Source organism: Cheilinus undulatus, linkage group 12, assembly GCF_018320785.1.
Source record: "Cheilinus undulatus linkage group 12, ASM1832078v1, whole genome shotgun sequence".
NCBI lineage: Eukaryota > Metazoa > Chordata > Actinopteri > Labriformes > Labridae > Cheilinus > Cheilinus undulatus.
In genome coordinates this window covers 4,437,489-4,453,956 of record NC_054876.1, presented here as the reverse complement: position 1 = coordinate 4,453,956, position 16,468 = coordinate 4,437,489, and the positions used below count along the sequence as shown (strand labels likewise).

The following is a 16,468-nucleotide window of genomic DNA, read 5'->3' as shown; positions in this document are numbered from 1 at the left end:
GCCATCCAGCAGATCATTCTGTGAGATTTTCCATAAAACTTGGTTTGAGGGGAGCACAGATGGTCAAGTGGTTTAAGGTGCTACCCATGTACACAGGTGGCCCGGGTTCGAATCCGGCCTGTGGCCTTTACGCATGTCTCTCCCCACTCTCTTCCCTGTTTCCGAGTCAATCCACTGTCCTTCCCCTATCAAATAATGGCATGAAAAGGCCCAAAAATAAATCATTAAAAAACAAAAAAACAACTTGGTTTGAGTGTGCCTCTGGAAAACCTCCATTTAAGGGCTTTAAACCCCTCGCACTTCACCCTAGCAACTCCATCCCAGGAATTACAAGAATCAGGACAAAATAGCCTTAGATGTGAACGGCAAAACATCAGACAAGGTGAGAAACACTTGCTCAATGAACCTCCACACTTTGGCCAACAACTCGGCAGTTGAATTAAAGGAACAAAGGAAATACTCGGTTTTAGCATGTCAATCGAAGACTCCACTGTCCCCCTTTCATGGGAAGATGATGTGTCCTCTATGTAGAAGTTATTCTCATACTGGATTGGTAATGCTGACATAACGCTGTGTAGGTTGAGTGGCTGAAGTCAGAATCAGCTGGTATCTGAACTCTGGGATCATCTGAGGCATGTATGAAGGTGTTTAAAGTGGATAATTAAAAAACAAGTTCCTTTAACAAAATATTGTATGTTGTTTAAAATGTGTAAGGAGTTTGATTAAACAGGCTGTGCTGGTAAAATTGATATTGATTGATGGAAAGATTTATTTTAGAATATAAAACACGTGTAATTCAAAAGAAACAAAAAATGCTAAATAAAAAACATTAAACTTTAATTCTACAATGGTTAGCATATTTGCAGAAAAATAATCAGCCAAGCAAAACCTAAAGTTATGCAGCTTTTTTAAACTTTTATACTTCCTTGTGAATATTCACTAAAATTCAAGTCCTGTTAGTTCCATTAGCTTAAAATATCTGAAATATATTCTATTTTGTCTATTCTGATCTACATCATGTGTCATCTAACAAACACTATAAAACAAAAACAAAGTCAACTGAGACAAAAACGATCTCAAAATATAAAATACAACAAAGGATATGAAATAATTCACAGAAAAATCTGACAGTAAATGATTTGTAGTGTTTTTAAAACTCTTTAAATAACACTTGTTGAATGTGCTGAATATATCTACACATCATGGGTGGAAACTTCATATATTTCACTGTGCTCTGCTCAGTTTGGTAGGACATCAGCCATGATAAAATCCTGCCACAGATCTATGGTAATGAGAGACAAACGTGTGCCATGAAGAAATCTCCTGCAGCATTTCTGTTTCTGCCTAATGACTGCTTTCCTACCGTCTTGAATCCTGTCTTTGTGTCTGTCTGGCCTTTTCAAAACCACGCAGGGTGAGAACATCCCACGGGAAGTATCTCATTATCCTCTGCTCTAATGAGAGGAGAGGATACAGTTTTTGGACTGCTGTGAGGTAAACTGGAAAAACTCTACAGAGAGAAAATGACATGCAGGGGTGATGCACACATCAAAAGTTGACCCCAATTATTTTAAATCCAGATATTTATGTTTGAACAGAAATTCGACACATGCCAAACCCTTAATTATTAAGACTTCAAACTGTTTCCAAAAAGTAAATTTGTCCCTCCGCAGTTTGTCTTTCTCTTCGATTCGTTCTGTCCGGGCCTGGCTGAGCTGTTTCTGAAGTTCACTTTTCCTCACTCTTCTGGCGCTGCCCTCAAGCGTCAAAAGGTCTGCAGCTCTTTCCAGGATAGTGTGCTCTGTACTGGGCCTCCATCTCCTCCATCCAGGCCATACTCCAGTCCCACGCAGGAACGGGCTCCACCTCCCCGAACGAGTCACCATCTCCTCTGAACGACGGATACAAGGCGCTGAGTGGGGAGGCTGGTGGAGAGAAATCTGCAGAGAGGAGAGGACAACATGTTGACATGGGTTTCAACACAAGACAAAGGATTAAATTAAAACAGCATTTTTTTGCCTTCAGACAAGAATAAGTAAACATTTCTAACCCTCTGAGGAGAAAAGCTTCCACGCTGGATCTCTGGGGAAAAGCAAATTTAGAAACTCCTTTGAAGCAGCTGTCTGTCACAGAGAATAAAACTAATATGTTCTCCTTTAATACGTTTGAGGCAAAGAAACAAGCACTGCCAATTCACATCAGCCACATTCTACTGTCTGAGGGTGCTGCTACATTTCAAAGACCTCAGGAAGAGAGGCTGTCCACGATTAATAATCATTTTTCTAAGATGTAGGTTCAAGCTATAGAAGCTCTGACGAAGAGTGTGGGAGTGTGACAGTGTGTATTACACGGTGTCCCGGTCTGGAAAAGCCTGTTCCTGCTGATCCTCTGTTTTCAATGATTACACTCACTGATTTATTCCTGGAGCTAGGACTTTATATAAGCACACTTAATGTGACCTCTGAGTGATGGTTAGTCGAAAATTGCAGGAATTCATCCTTTCGTCATATTAGGCCAGAGAAACACAGAGCATTCAGAAAGTATTCACTTTTCAGTTTTGTGATGCTGCGGTCTAATGCTACAGGCAAAAAAACAAACCTTTTTTTCTCATTAATCTACACTCAGTTCCCCATAATGACAAAGTGAAAACAGAATTTTAGGATTTCTTCCAAATTCAATAAAAGAGACAACTGCAATATCACACTGACGTAAGTTTTCAGACACTTGGCAAAACACTATAAATTTAGCTCAGGTTCTCTTGATCTTTTCTAAGATGTTTCCACATGAATTAGTGTCCATCTGTAAATTGATTGGACACAAAAGGCACATGTGAGACAATGTATATCAGCACAAAAACCAAGACTTGAGGTCATGACTGGCCTCCATATTTCTCAAACCACAACCAGGACTCTTCCAAGAGCAAGTTGCCCAGCCAAACTTTGCAATTGGGAGAGAATGGCCTTAGTAAGAGAGGTGACCAAGAACCTGATGGTCACTCTGACTCCAGAGATCCTGTGTGGAGATGGGACAAAGTTCCAGAAGGGAAACATCACAGATCATGGCTTTTTGGTAGAATGGCTAGACACCTGAAGAAAGCACCTGAAGCACTCTCAGACTGAGAGAAACAAGATGCCCAATACCATCCTGACAGTGAAGCATGGTGGTGGCAGCATCATGTTGCGGGGGTGTTTTCAGGTTCAGGGAGAGCTAAATGGATCAATCGACAGAAATAACCTCAGTGAAAACCAGTTCCACAGTGCTCAGGATCTCAGACTGGACCAAAGGCCCAGGCAGAACCCTGACTTGAACCCTATACCAACATATCTGTAGAGACCTGAATGTGGCCGTCTACCGACGGTCCCCGTTAAGTCATTCTGTAGAGCTTAGTGGCTGAGTTGCTTTTTCCGACATGCTTCCACTTTCTAATATCTCTTACAGCTGACTGTGGAATATCCAGCATCTCATTGCAAAGGTGGCATCCATCACAGTACCACACTTGAAGTCACTGAGCTCTTTAGAATGACCCATTTACTATCACAAATGTTTGCAAATGGAGACTGCATGACTGATGTTATACACCTGTGGCAACAGGTCTGATTGAATCACCTGAATTCAATAATTAACCTGTGTTTCCAAATACTTTTGTCAATATAGTGTTTATTTCGGGCCAATGTACATTTTAGCTGATAATTATATCCTGAGATAATTTGGGAGCAATACAAGTGAAGAACAGTATCATTACAGAACTATCCTACTTAACTTAAATGTCAGTGTCTCTGTCAAACGAGCCAAGTCAGCTAAAGGACGCTCAAAAACAGAGACACTGGTGAAGATCAGACTGAAAGAGGTGTTTCTCTGTACAGATGCAGTGATCTTAAAGCAACCAAAAGCCTTGATGACAACCTCGCTGTCCATACAACACCTCTTTGTTTATGAAAAAAAGCCTGTCAGACTACACAAAGAAGCACAAACTTAAATTGGCTGCATCCGTCCAAGTCCGTCATTACTGCCCTTTCATTTCTGTCAGCTAATGCAATCTAGAAACTTAAGCCAATTTTTATAAAGTGTCTTAAAATAGAGCTGTGATGTATTAAAGATGAGAAATAAACACAGCTCTGGATTAGCATGGTGCTGTTACTGTGTAACAAGTTTAATCTAATGTGAAGCTTCAGATTCATTATTAAACTTTAACATCCACCAGTGTCAGTCTGCATTATCAGCTACACAGAAAACACCTTTGGGATTTTTCTCACAGGTCTTTGGTTTATGTGTGAAAAACAGCTGAGGCAAAAAAGTCCAAAGACTGCAGATGGAATAAAGGTGAGTGCCGCCTGCAAAGAGGGAGCTTAGTGACTGATGAGGTGACACCAGAGGAGAGGATGACTCAGCTGGACCTTCAATCTGCTGAAAGGTCTAAAGTAATTGCCTGAGGCCACCTCAGATATTAGACTTAATATCTCAGTCTGTTACAGTGACAGACACACACAGGTTACCTGCTCAGACTAGTAGGTGTAGAAAGTCTGATCTGACCATAATGAACCCAACAAAAGTTTTTTTATCTCCTTAAAAATGTAAAATATTTAACATTAATTTGAGGAGGAAACAGAATAATCTTGCTTTACTTGAGTTAAATTGCTCTGTTTGATAGGTGTTATAAATCTGAGAGGGCTGCATGAAGGTAAGATGGCTCTGAGACATACTGAGGGCTCCATCTAGTGGATAAATGCCACAAACACAACAAGCCTGAGGGCCTTGAAAACCTGGTCCCAGGGGTGTGCAGCACTGTTGGATGATCATGTGAAAGAGATCGGGATTTTTTTTAAATTGGGCAATATTTTATTAATACTTTGTGGTCTAAACAAATAAGTAAAACATTTTGAATAGCTGCAGGACATAGTTTCAGCTGGAAGCTCCTCTTATGGGGGCATTTTATTCTCTACCAGCTAATGAATATATTAAAAAAAAAAATTAAACTTTAACTAAATGGCTTTAGAATAACTAGAAAAGCACACGGAGAGCACAGACCTCCACCATTAGCCCTATCTCCCAATAGTAAAGAATCCTTTAAAAAATTCCCAGATCTAGACGGTGATCCGGATCACTCCCAAAATCTAATCAGTTCTTCCTTATGACATTTCTGACATTTCCTGAAAATTTTATCAAAATCCATCCATAGGTTTTTGAGTTATGTTGCTAACAAACAAACTAACAAACCCTGCTGATCACATAACCTCCTTGGCAGAGGTAATACTGGAAAATGAAACAGACAAAGACTGAAAGAAGAAGGGAGAGGGAATTAATGACAAAAATAAAAATAGAAACGCAGAAAAAAAGAGACAGCAAGAGAAAAACTGAATTACAGAATTACAAGAAGATAGAAAGACAAAAATGATGGGAAAGAGAAAGAAAGACATAAAGATGGGCAGGCTAGGAGATAATAAATGAAAGTTATAAGACAAGGTTAGAGATTCACAGAAGGATCCAAAAGAGGAAAAGAAAGAAAGTCAGTTGAAAGACAACAGAAAGTAAACAAGAATGAATAATACAACTCGCTATAAGTACAGTCATGGACTAAAGTATTGGCATCCCTGGAATTTTTCCAGAAAATACACCATTTCTACAAGAAATTGTTGCAATCACAAATGTTTTTAGTATCCACATGTTTATTTTTTTATATGCATTGGAACAAAACAATAAAGCAGAAGAAAAAAGACAAAACTGACATAATTTTACACAAAATTAAAAAAAAATGTGCTGGACAAAACTACTGGCACCCTCAACTTAATATCTGGTTACACACCCTGGGAAAAAATAACTAAAACCAATCACTTCCTACAACCATCAACAAGCTTCTTACACCTCTCAACTGAATTTCTGGACCACTCTTCTTCTGCAAACTGCTCCAGGTCTCTCAGATTTGAAGGGTGCCTTCTTAGTTTTAAGATCTCTCCATAGGTGTTCAATGGAGTTTAGAGCCGGACTCATTGCTGGCTACTTCAGAACTCTCCAGCTTTGTCTACAACCATGTCTTGGTGCTTTTTGAGGTATGTTTGGGGTCATTGTCCTGCTGGAACACCCATGACCTCTGACACAGACCCAGCTTTCTGAGACTAGGCCCTACATTTCAGCCCAAAATCTTTTGATAGTCTCCAGATTTCATCATTCCTTGCACACAGTCAAGGCACCCAGTGCCAGAGGCAGCAAAACAAGCCCAAAACATCACTGAAGCTTCACCCTGTTTGACTGTAGGTACTGTGTTCTTTTCTTTGTAGGCCTCATTCTGTTTTCTGTAAACAGTAGAATGACGTGCTTTTCCAAAGAGCTCTACCTTAGTCTCATCTGTCCACAAAATGTTCTCCCAGAAGGATTGAGGCTTACTCAGGTACATTTGCACACTCCAGTCTGGCTTTTTTTAATGTCTCTTTGTCAGCAGTGGGGTTCTCCTTGGTCTCCTGCCATAGCGCTTCATCTCATTCAGATTATGACGTATGGTCCCAGCTGACACTTTTGCCCCCTGAGTCGGCAGGACAGCCTGAATTGGTGTGGAAGTTGACTGAGGATGTTTATCCACCATTCTTACTATCCTGCATTACATTCTTTTGTCAGTTGTTCTCTTCTGTCCATGTCCAGGGAGATTAGCCACAGTTCCATGGGTTATAAACTTCTTGATTATATTACTCACAGTGGACAAAGGAATTTCAAGATCTCTGTAGATTGTCTTGTAACCTTGGGATTGTTCATATTTTTCCACAATTTTGCTTCTTAAGTCCTCAGACAATTCTGGGCTCTTCTGTCTCTTCTCCACGCTTATGGGTCTAAACAGAATCCAGAAGCTCCATACAAAAGAGGGGGTTTATTTTTATTATTTTCTGAATGACGTCCACGGAAACACTTGGTCCACACGTGCCTTCCTGGACAGGTTTCAACTGTTCTAACTAATGTCTACTTTGTTGATGAGCTAATACTGAACAAATTAGTTCCTCATGTATTTAAATCTTAAACTCCCAGTCGGAGCCAACAGATAGGTGCTGGGGTGGAGGTGGGTTGAAACAAGAGCAAAGTGCCAAACCAGGGCAGCAGGCGATGGAGCAGAGGAAGAGACCGGAAATCTTGCAGCTTAAATAGGCCACTGAATTGGGAGGTTGTGAGTCATGTGATTTGATTAGATAGCTGTCAGGTGTGAATCAGACAACTATCTGAATAGAACAGACCACTTGATAGTAATGACAGGTGGCAAGCATTACATTGGAATGTCGGTGTTTCTTACCACAGCCTTAAGAATCACTTTGCTTTGTACGCTGAATGTAAAGGTGGATATTAATCAAATGGGCGACTTTAGAAGACAGTATTCAGTATTAGCCACAGCTGGTCAGTGTGGCCCCTTTAAGGAGAGATAAGGGGGCGTTCCAGCATGGAAGCTAGCCTTTACAGTTGTGCAGACTAGGATGTCTGTTCTATGTAATTTTGCTAATTTGAAGAAAAACTGAACTAAAGAAAACAATGTAGGAAAAAATGTGCACTGTACTGAAAAAAGTTACAGTTCAAGCACCTTTGTTAAAAATTACAACAAGTAGAACAAAATGTAAAAATAAGAGATTTTTAAAACAAATAAAAACTGTGCCAGTGTGCCAGCCAGTCTCTCTTTAAACAGTCACACAGACCAACATCTCCTGTGGCTAATACTATATTATATACTGTAAACTACCTTAAACACAGTCACTTCAAAAATAACTTATTATCACTTCAAGTATTGCGGTAAGTCTAATAAGATGTGTCAAGAAGGATCACTGAGCTGTAACTTTAGAAGATTCATGCCTTGTTGTGTTTTATAGGAAGCAATGAAGTTGCCTACCTGACAGAGAGGCTCCACTCATGGTCTCAGCTGCCACAGCCAACAGGTGAGCAAAGTTGGCGCTGTCGTTGGTGTAGCAGCTGTCCACAGAGCTGATGAGGCTGGTGCGAGCGCTCGCCATGTTTCCGTCCATGACAGAGCTCCAGGTGTTCCACAGTGAGCTGTCCCACTCACTGTAGCAGGAAGACGGTGTACTCTGGAGGCGGGCACGTCGCAGGCCAATGGGTGGGGCTTCAGGTTCACTGACAGCCGTGTCGTCTTCCAGCTGAGTGGAGCGGACCGGCCCACAGAAGAAGCCCAGGGTGGAGGAGAAAGGCTGGGACAGGGAGGGACGTGGCTCAGGCAGGATGCTGCTGACAGGGAGAGAGATGCTCAGGATATGACAAATAACAAAGAGGCAGATGAAAAATTACTGATCATAGGAAGTCTGCCAGGACTGATTTTTCCTGTAAAAAAGTATTTTTCTAAAACTTTAATCCCTTTCACATATAGGAATACATTTGTATATATTTACACCATTTAAATTGAGAGCTTTAACTCTAGAAAACAACAGGCTGAAATATCATAGAACGACAAAAAGGAGATAGTTAGTAGAAGCTTGAATGAACACCAACAGCAGTCACATCTGTTTTTACCTGCATCTCTCAGGTTTGGGGCTGAGCTCCAGATACTGAGTGGCCTCCTCTGCTGTCAGTGTGCCTCCATGATCATCATCCATTGGTCTGGAGTATGAAGTAGTGGACAGGTGGCTGTAAGAGGGATGGCTGTTGTTGTTGTTGTTGTTTGTTTGTCCTGGTGGCCCTCGGTGGCCTGATGCAGCACATACTGACTGTAGAGAGCCCATGTCCACTGTTAGCTTTGTAGAACGACTGGAGCTGAGGGAAATTAAAGAGAAAGAGACTAAGACCTCTTTCTATGGCCTGCAACTTATAGAGATCAAAATCTGGAAGTTGAATCATATTTTGGTGACCGGAGTGATTTTCTGTTTCCATGGTGATAAAACAGGTATATACTGTGTACATACATAAAAAATATTAATATAGTTTAGTAGGCAGTCAAGGAACAATTTTAGTCATACCTTTAGTGGCCTAAATCAAACACTATTTCTAGAGAAACTCTTTTTATTTGCTGCTTTAAAGAAATTATGGGCAACCAAACTAGAATGTCTTAGTTGTCAGTTTTTACTTTATAAACTTGAAAAATTTAAGTTTCCAAAGTTACATATTTCCAACATTATCTAGTCCTGGTAAAAGTTTATCACAATTTTTTCAACTCAATTTGTCATTTTTTCCATCATTATTGCAAATGTATGAGTTTGTAAACTCAATTATTTCAAGTAAAAAAAAACACCATCTGTTTGTTTTTAAGTGGCACTAACAAGTCATCATAAAATGAACGGTTAAGCATAATCACTGCTTAAACCCGATAGGCCATCATGAATTTTTCCTTTTGACCACATTTTATTGGACCTTCATGAAAACACCTGGACACAGAAATGAGTATTTATTAGACCTATGTTTTACCCTTTACCATCCATTCTGAGCTGTGTGTGTCTTACCCTTCGTCTGAGATGAGGCTGTGAGAGTCGATGATGTCTTCTATGGGTAAAGGTGGAGGTGGAGGCAGCATGTCCACCAGGTGTAAAGATGCAGAGTAATGCAGCAGGCGAGGACAGCAAGGAGCTTTATTACATTCTGGATGTAAATAAAAATAAAACAAACCATACCAACTTAACAATGATTAAATCAATTATTTTCTAAATCGTATTACATCTCTTTCATGTTTCTTCACTATAAAAAAAATGATTCTATGGTTTAAATAAAAGTTTGTGTATGATGACATGGATGAATCCTACGGCTGATTTGGGAGTGCTGCAAAATCGGGTGGCCACCATAACTCCAGTGTCTCTGCTACTGTCTGATAGCGTGAGAGCAGCAGAGACTGGTAAGAAATGTCAGAGAGCTGCTGATAGAGGTACCCTGATCAGATAATCCCACTTACATTAAATTTTACATATTAGATCTTGTTTGCTTATATCCAATGAGTCTAATGACATTTATTTCAGAAATAGAGAAAAAACATTTACCACTTCTTTGTGATGAAGAGCTGTGTCATATAATATGATCCTACTCACTAGTAAGCACAACAGTCTGATAGCTGTATTTAATCATCAAAAAATAGTTAAGTTAGGTCAGGCATGGGAGAAAATGCCAGTCCAGCACTCCAATGAGTCAACCTTGGTCCTGTACTGCTGTGGCCTCCTGATTGCCATCATCCAGGCCTGTACCAGACCCCTCTATGATGTACATGGTAGGTCCAACCGGTCCAGCGGTGAGCTGGATCAGCGTTGGGAGAGTGCAGCAAGTGCCGATAGAAGCACAGCTGCCTTTCCTTTATCACGCAGCTGACCCTTCCCGTCCCTTTTCTCCAGAGCACATCACAATTAGACAGTCTTGCCAATGATGCACCAAAGAGAAGTTGCCACAAAGGAGTCCAGCCAGTGTCTCTGGCCATTAGTAGATGCTAAGGCCTTACAAGAGTCTAGTATGACTGGGAGGACACTGGACTTAAAGACTCTGATTTTGTTCACATGCTCAGATACTGTGAGCGTCACACCACCCTGCCCAGTGTACCCTTCCCCCTGCATGTGTCCCAGTCTGAGGTGGATGTCAGTTTGCATTTTGAGGATCATTTTTAGCACTGCCAAGACAGATAAACTGCTTCACAACTTCACAACAAATGGCAGCATCAAAGGCACCATAGACTAGAGATGTAGCCAAACACATTTTCTCTAATGTTCCCAATGTATATATTCTATTTTTGTAATATACCCAGTTTATAATGATAACATGTGGTTCTTACTTTATTATGCTTGCTAATATGAATAAGATTATTTTATGAATCCACTGGAGATGAACAATAAAAAAACATCTACATATCACTCAAGAGAGGCAAAACATTGATACAATTCTTGATCCACTATCCAAGTCCTCCGTGTGGTGAATTTGAGTAAAATGTCTGCTCTCACAGGAGAGGACTTTTCCTGAACTCAAATCAACTGTATTTTACACTCCCTGTTTATTTCCCTGAGTAAAAATTGGTCACGACTGAGCAGCTGAGAACACCACAGGTTCTTCACTGTGTGCTTTATATTTTCTTAAAGATTTTTTTGGCTTCTTTGCCTTTAATTAGATTAAATTAAGCATAAGAAAGACAAGAAATGTGGAAAGAGAGAGTAAGGGGATAACATGCACCAAAAAGTGCTGAGACCAGGAATCAATCCTGCAACCAGTGCGTTCCAGACTGGGGCCTCCTTATATGGATGCCTGCTCTACCTACTAAGCTAAACCGGCACCCAGTCCTTTATATTTTTGTAAAAACTAAAGTTAAAACAGAAAGTTTAAAGAAGAAGAAGCTTTTATGTCTTCTGTCAGCTTTCATTTACTGTTTAAGTCTAACAGTTAGATACTACAGCAGTAAAGTTATTTGTTTATAGATTAGGTCTTACCTTGTCTTCCTGATGGTACATGACTGAGTCTCTGTTTGTAGACACTGGACGGACAAGCCTGGTTCCTGGTTGGCACAATGGGGACACTGTTCACTGCATGCAACTCTGTGGAGCAATAATTCAAACATGAACTTATATGAATTTATATTTACAGCCGATTCACTGCCAAATCTTCGTAAAAAAACATCTGTATTACTGCCTGTGCCTGCTAAATCTTGCTACACATTGAAATTAGGTAGCAGAACTCTTATCCGAGAGAGAGGGTCTGCCAGTGCTTTAAGTCTTATTGTTGTTTACTTTGGTATTTTTCAGGGGTACTAGGCATTTGAGTCAAATCTAAAATTTAGGTGGTGAATAAGAATGAAAAAGGTATTAAAACAGTGTATCATACATAGAAAATACTTATGTTTCAGGTTTTTTCATTGAATGTTGCTAAATTTATAAATCATCTATTGATCCAAAACAATTCTGCATGTGTAACTACAAAAATATAGTTACCATTGCTCATAAGGTTTTTGACTGGAGTCTTTTTAAAATGAGTAAAGATCAAATAGGTTTTTTAAGCTTGATTATCACAAACATATTCACTCGCTACTGCTCACCTTGCTTACAGTGGATCTTCTCTCTGGACTCTCTCAGTACCCCCATCTTTGGCTGGGGGCGTATGGCGTGTTTCCATGCCAACGCCTCCTGGCTACCTAAGGATGAGCTCTTTGCCACAGGCTGAGAGAATATCTGGATGGTCTCCACTCCCTGCTGATGGGGCAGACCATGAGGCATTTTAGGGCAGCGTTTTGGACTGTTGAAGGTCTTCAGGCCGTTTCCCATGAGGTCCACGTAAAAAGTGCCGTAGACCCCACAACTGTCGGTCACAATGGGGACGGCTGAGTCCAGGCAGCCTGGGTCCTTCTTTAAAGAAACTGGGAGACCTAATGAAACACAGAAGAAGTACATATAGAGATGCTAAAGAATTATCTACGCCAAAGAAGTTTTACTTTCTTTTTTTTTGTCTTTTTGAAAGGATAAGAAGCTGATAAGTCAAAGGATGTAAGGCTTCAACATCAGCTTAAACATCACCAACAAGAAACCAAACACATCTTTAAAACACAACCAAGTAAATTTTGGAACCAAACATGTATTTCTACATGAAACACTGGTAAAACTGTGGTTCTGAAGGACTGTGGTTCCAAAGTGAACACTAGGTGGAGTTTTGATTTATGCTGAGCATAAAGCTGAAGCTGCAGGTGATGAAGTCAGACTTGTGTTTAGGTAAACAGATTTTCACAAGGTGTAACTGTCAAAGCGATTTTATCTGGGTTTTTTCAGCTTTATGTTTTATGTATGCGGCTGCCAAACATTTAATTTTTAAACTGCTATTAATAAGTCAATTTGATGAAAACAAAACAAACCTTTCTTGCATTTCTAAAATAAATGTTTAAGTAAATAAATGTTTAATGGCACTATGAGTCATTTGTTCCCAGCGTGTTCATCAGTTAATTGGCTGAATTACTGAGTCAGTTACATGTATGAGTTTGGAATAGGAGATTGATGGCTCAAATTCCTGTCAGTGCGTGATCAGCACCAGTTTGGGCCATTGTGCTAGGTAATTAACTCTTGGAACGCTGGTCAGATGTAAGTAGCTTTGGATCAAAGCATCTGCTAAATGACATTGTATCGTAACCTGAATCAAATAAAGTTTAAGGGATGTATTTCTATATGGATTATTTAAAAGAGTGCTTCACTGCTACACCATTGTGGTCTGAAACCATGACTAAGAGACAGCTTAAGTGTGCTTATTTTATCAAATACATGGTTTAAAACTCAAATACAACAATAAATATGCTGGAATGCATGTACAAAATGACTCAATGATATCAATGATCCTTGGTTAATGTGACTGCATTTAAACTTTACATGTTTAGCTGCTTTCTCTGTATAAGCAACACAGTCAAAGTTAACTATTAACATAAGAGGTTTTCTCAACAAAATTCTCTTTATTTTGCTTGTATTTTGTAATTTGTACTAACTTAATATAAGGCAGTATACTTCCTGTTTGTCTGACACAAACTTTTATTTTGAAAGTAAATAGGAAACCTTTGGTTTATTGGAAGCTACAACATAAGCTAAAGAAAAAAAGCAAATGAAAATACTCACGGTGAACTGTGAAAAGGCAGACACCAAAAGGAGCAACACAACCTTTCATTTAAAGGGGACATATTTCACCCTTTTAAGACAATTTTAAATTGGTCTCCAAAGCATGCCTGTAAAGTTTATAATAAGTTTATAAACACACTCCAGTGCAGGATTTTTGTATGTCTAAAAAACCCTCTCAGCTCAGAACGAGCTGTTTCTGTGTCTGTGGCTAAAAGTTAATGAGCTGTCTGACTCTGCCCCTAATCACGCCCCTCTCAGGAAATAGATATGGCTTAATGGATGTGGCTCTCCTGATCTTCCTCCCAGCTGGCAAAAGACGGGGCAGAACTTTCTTCCAAATGGAAAGGGCCAACTGAACATGGGGACAGTGCTAACACCCCATATGACATCATGAGGGGAAAGTCTGAGAACGGCTTGTTTCAGCACACATTTTCTGAAAGGTGAAGAAATGGGGGGGGGGTTCTGTTACCTGAGGGGATTGTAGACAGGCCAGGGGCAGATATTATTGTTAGAGAAGCCTGAAAAAGTTATTTTTGCTGAGTTGCACCCAGCCAAAGCCTCGCTAACCTTGCTAAGACCTTGATCACATCATGATAAATGTGTTAACAGTAAATAGACTTGAGCTTGTAGAGTTCTTTTCTAGTCGTCTGACTACTCAAAGCGCTTTTACACCACAGGTCACACCTACCCATTCACACGTGTTCACTTCACATTCACACACTGATAACAGACTGCTATGGTGAATTTGCCATCCGTATTAGCTAATCTCATTCATATGGATCTAGCATGGGGATCTAACCCACAACCACAACTTCTGACTGCAAGGCGACTGACTCACCCGTTCACCCCTTGATACTGACACCCTATCGTAAGGCAATATTAATATATTTCAAGATCATATTCCCCACATGTAAAAACATCAGGTACCACTGACATTCATTTTGTTGACTTTCTAATGCACACAACCGTTCCACCTTTTACATCTTCGGGACATTTTGGACATTATCAGGGTTTGCTAGAAAAAAGCCAAAATAAGAAGCAAAACAAACAGTTTATGCATCAAAGCACTAAAGAAAATATTTAACCACAGTCAAACTCTGATGTTGATTTTATCCTTTATTCTTCTTAAATTAGTATCTAACTCTGCAAATACCCTGATAATTCTGCTAGGCCACATGTTAGCTCTTCAAATGAATCATTTTAACACTCCTCTTCAGTGCCGGTAGTGATCAGTACTTACTGGTGCTTTTGATGCCTGGATGTTTTTGACCCTGAGCCCACAGATCCTGATACTTCTGGTTAAAAGCAGGTCTCCATCCTCCAGAGATCCAGGGGGAGTCTGGAGCCGCCATCCTACAGAGTGGAGGCAGGAGATCATTGTGGATCAACTTATGTGTTGACATCATAGAAAGACAAAAATAATGTTAACAACTTTAAATTACTTTGAGTAAAATGATTAGACAAGGATTAACTTCAGGGGCTGTGATTTACTCTTATCAGCTCCTTTTATTTAACATTACAGCACATTTTAAATTTCCAAGACCTGCCAACACTCTCCACTTTACCTGTGTTTGATGATGAGATCCTCACTGGCTAATCTCTGCAGTCCTGAAAGGACAGACACAAAGAAAATCCAGATCTATGAAAAACAGTTTTAAAATCAGAGTATATTCAGGTTTGTCAGCTCACCTTTAGATCGGTGATGTCCTGGTATTAGGCTGCCTGTCCTACTGTGACGTCTGAAAAGGCAAACAGCTGCAACCATCAAACCACACCACATGAGGGCGCCAATGCTCCCAATCACCACAGGGTCCTGAAGCAGGGCCAGGACCTGATCCCTGCTTTTACCATCTGAATCAGATGGGCTGTTTTGTGGATCTGAGAAGCAAATAAAAGTAGATCAGTTATGTCTAATGATTAACTGGATGAATAAGAAGACGAAATACAAACTGAATACCTCAATTAGAGGAAAGAGAGAGGGAGAGACAGAAAGCTATCTGGTTGATCAAATATCTGAAGAATAAGAATATAACTCCACTAGGATGAAAGCTTGGACAAGGATCAGTTTGTTTAAAAGCTGACACAAATTAAATCAAGCAGGTACTGTAAGGGGGGCAGAATAGAGAGGGGAACATATAAACAGGAACATTCATGTTTAGTAGTGAGAATTAAAGGACATACAAAAAAAATAATGATAAAACAAAATTAAAACATTTTAAGTAAAACTGTTAAGATAAACAACTTATAAACATAAAACTTGGAATAGTCTTAGTGGTACCAATGTGACAAATCTACTCAATTCTTCATGAATTTCTTAGTTGCGTGAGTGAGTTTGGTTGCTATCCATGTTTAAACAAGAGCTGGGAAATAAGAGGGGGGGTTTATCTAAAAAAATAGACTAAGAAATTAAGATTAAAAAGGTTTAAAAAAACAACTAAAATGATTGGATATTAAGTCACAGCACTTTCCTAAAACAATAACTTCACACTCACTGATGACAAATCCATGAGGGTCACTCAGAGCTCCAACTCCAGCTCCGTTCACAGCTGCTAAAGTGATCCAGTATTGTTTTCCTGGTGTCAGAGTAGATATATCCAGAGTGTGCTGGCCACTATTCACGGTCCAGTTCTGGTACAGCTTCTCATCAGACTCTACGCACCATACCTGGAGAAACAGAAAACAAGTGTTTGAGTTCAGCAATCAGTGAGAGAGAGAGAGAGAGTCAAACATAAATACATAATTATTTCTAGGGCTGACATCTTCCAACCAGTTTGTGGTCGGTTGATTGGTCAATATGCTCTCATCTGACCATGATTTTGCTTATCAGTTGGTGTGATGAGCAGAATCTGTCTGTGTGTAGCTGACTGACTGAGAGATGTGCAAGAGTAGACAGAGGGGAGCAGTGCAGCACTGGGCAGAGAGGCATAAAAAGAACGTGTTATATTGTGATTGAT

At 39.9% G+C, this 16,468-nt stretch overlaps 1 protein-coding gene across 1 annotated transcript in view; it reads right to left on the bottom strand.

The window, feature by feature from the left end:
* Positions 1-734: 734 nt before the first annotated feature.
* robo4 (roundabout, axon guidance receptor, homolog 4 (Drosophila)) overlaps positions 735-16,468 on the bottom strand; it is a 45,393-nt gene continuing 29,659 nt past the window's right edge. Inside the window, exons 10-19 of the mRNA XM_041800578.1 lie at positions 16,007-16,178; positions 15,204-15,392; positions 15,080-15,122; positions 14,755-14,867; positions 11,963-12,289; positions 11,361-11,465; positions 9,411-9,546; positions 8,488-8,727; positions 7,853-8,202; positions 735-1,940 (exon numbers count right to left, since the gene is read on the bottom strand). Coding sequence (XP_041656512.1) covers positions 1,759-1,940; positions 7,853-8,202; positions 8,488-8,727; positions 9,411-9,546; positions 11,361-11,465; positions 11,963-12,289; positions 14,755-14,867; positions 15,080-15,122; positions 15,204-15,392; positions 16,007-16,178 — 1,857 coding nt within the window. The 3' untranslated portion in view covers positions 735-1,758. The remainder of the gene's footprint in view (positions 1,941-7,852; positions 8,203-8,487; positions 8,728-9,410; positions 9,547-11,360; positions 11,466-11,962; positions 12,290-14,754; positions 14,868-15,079; positions 15,123-15,203; positions 15,393-16,006; positions 16,179-16,468) is intronic.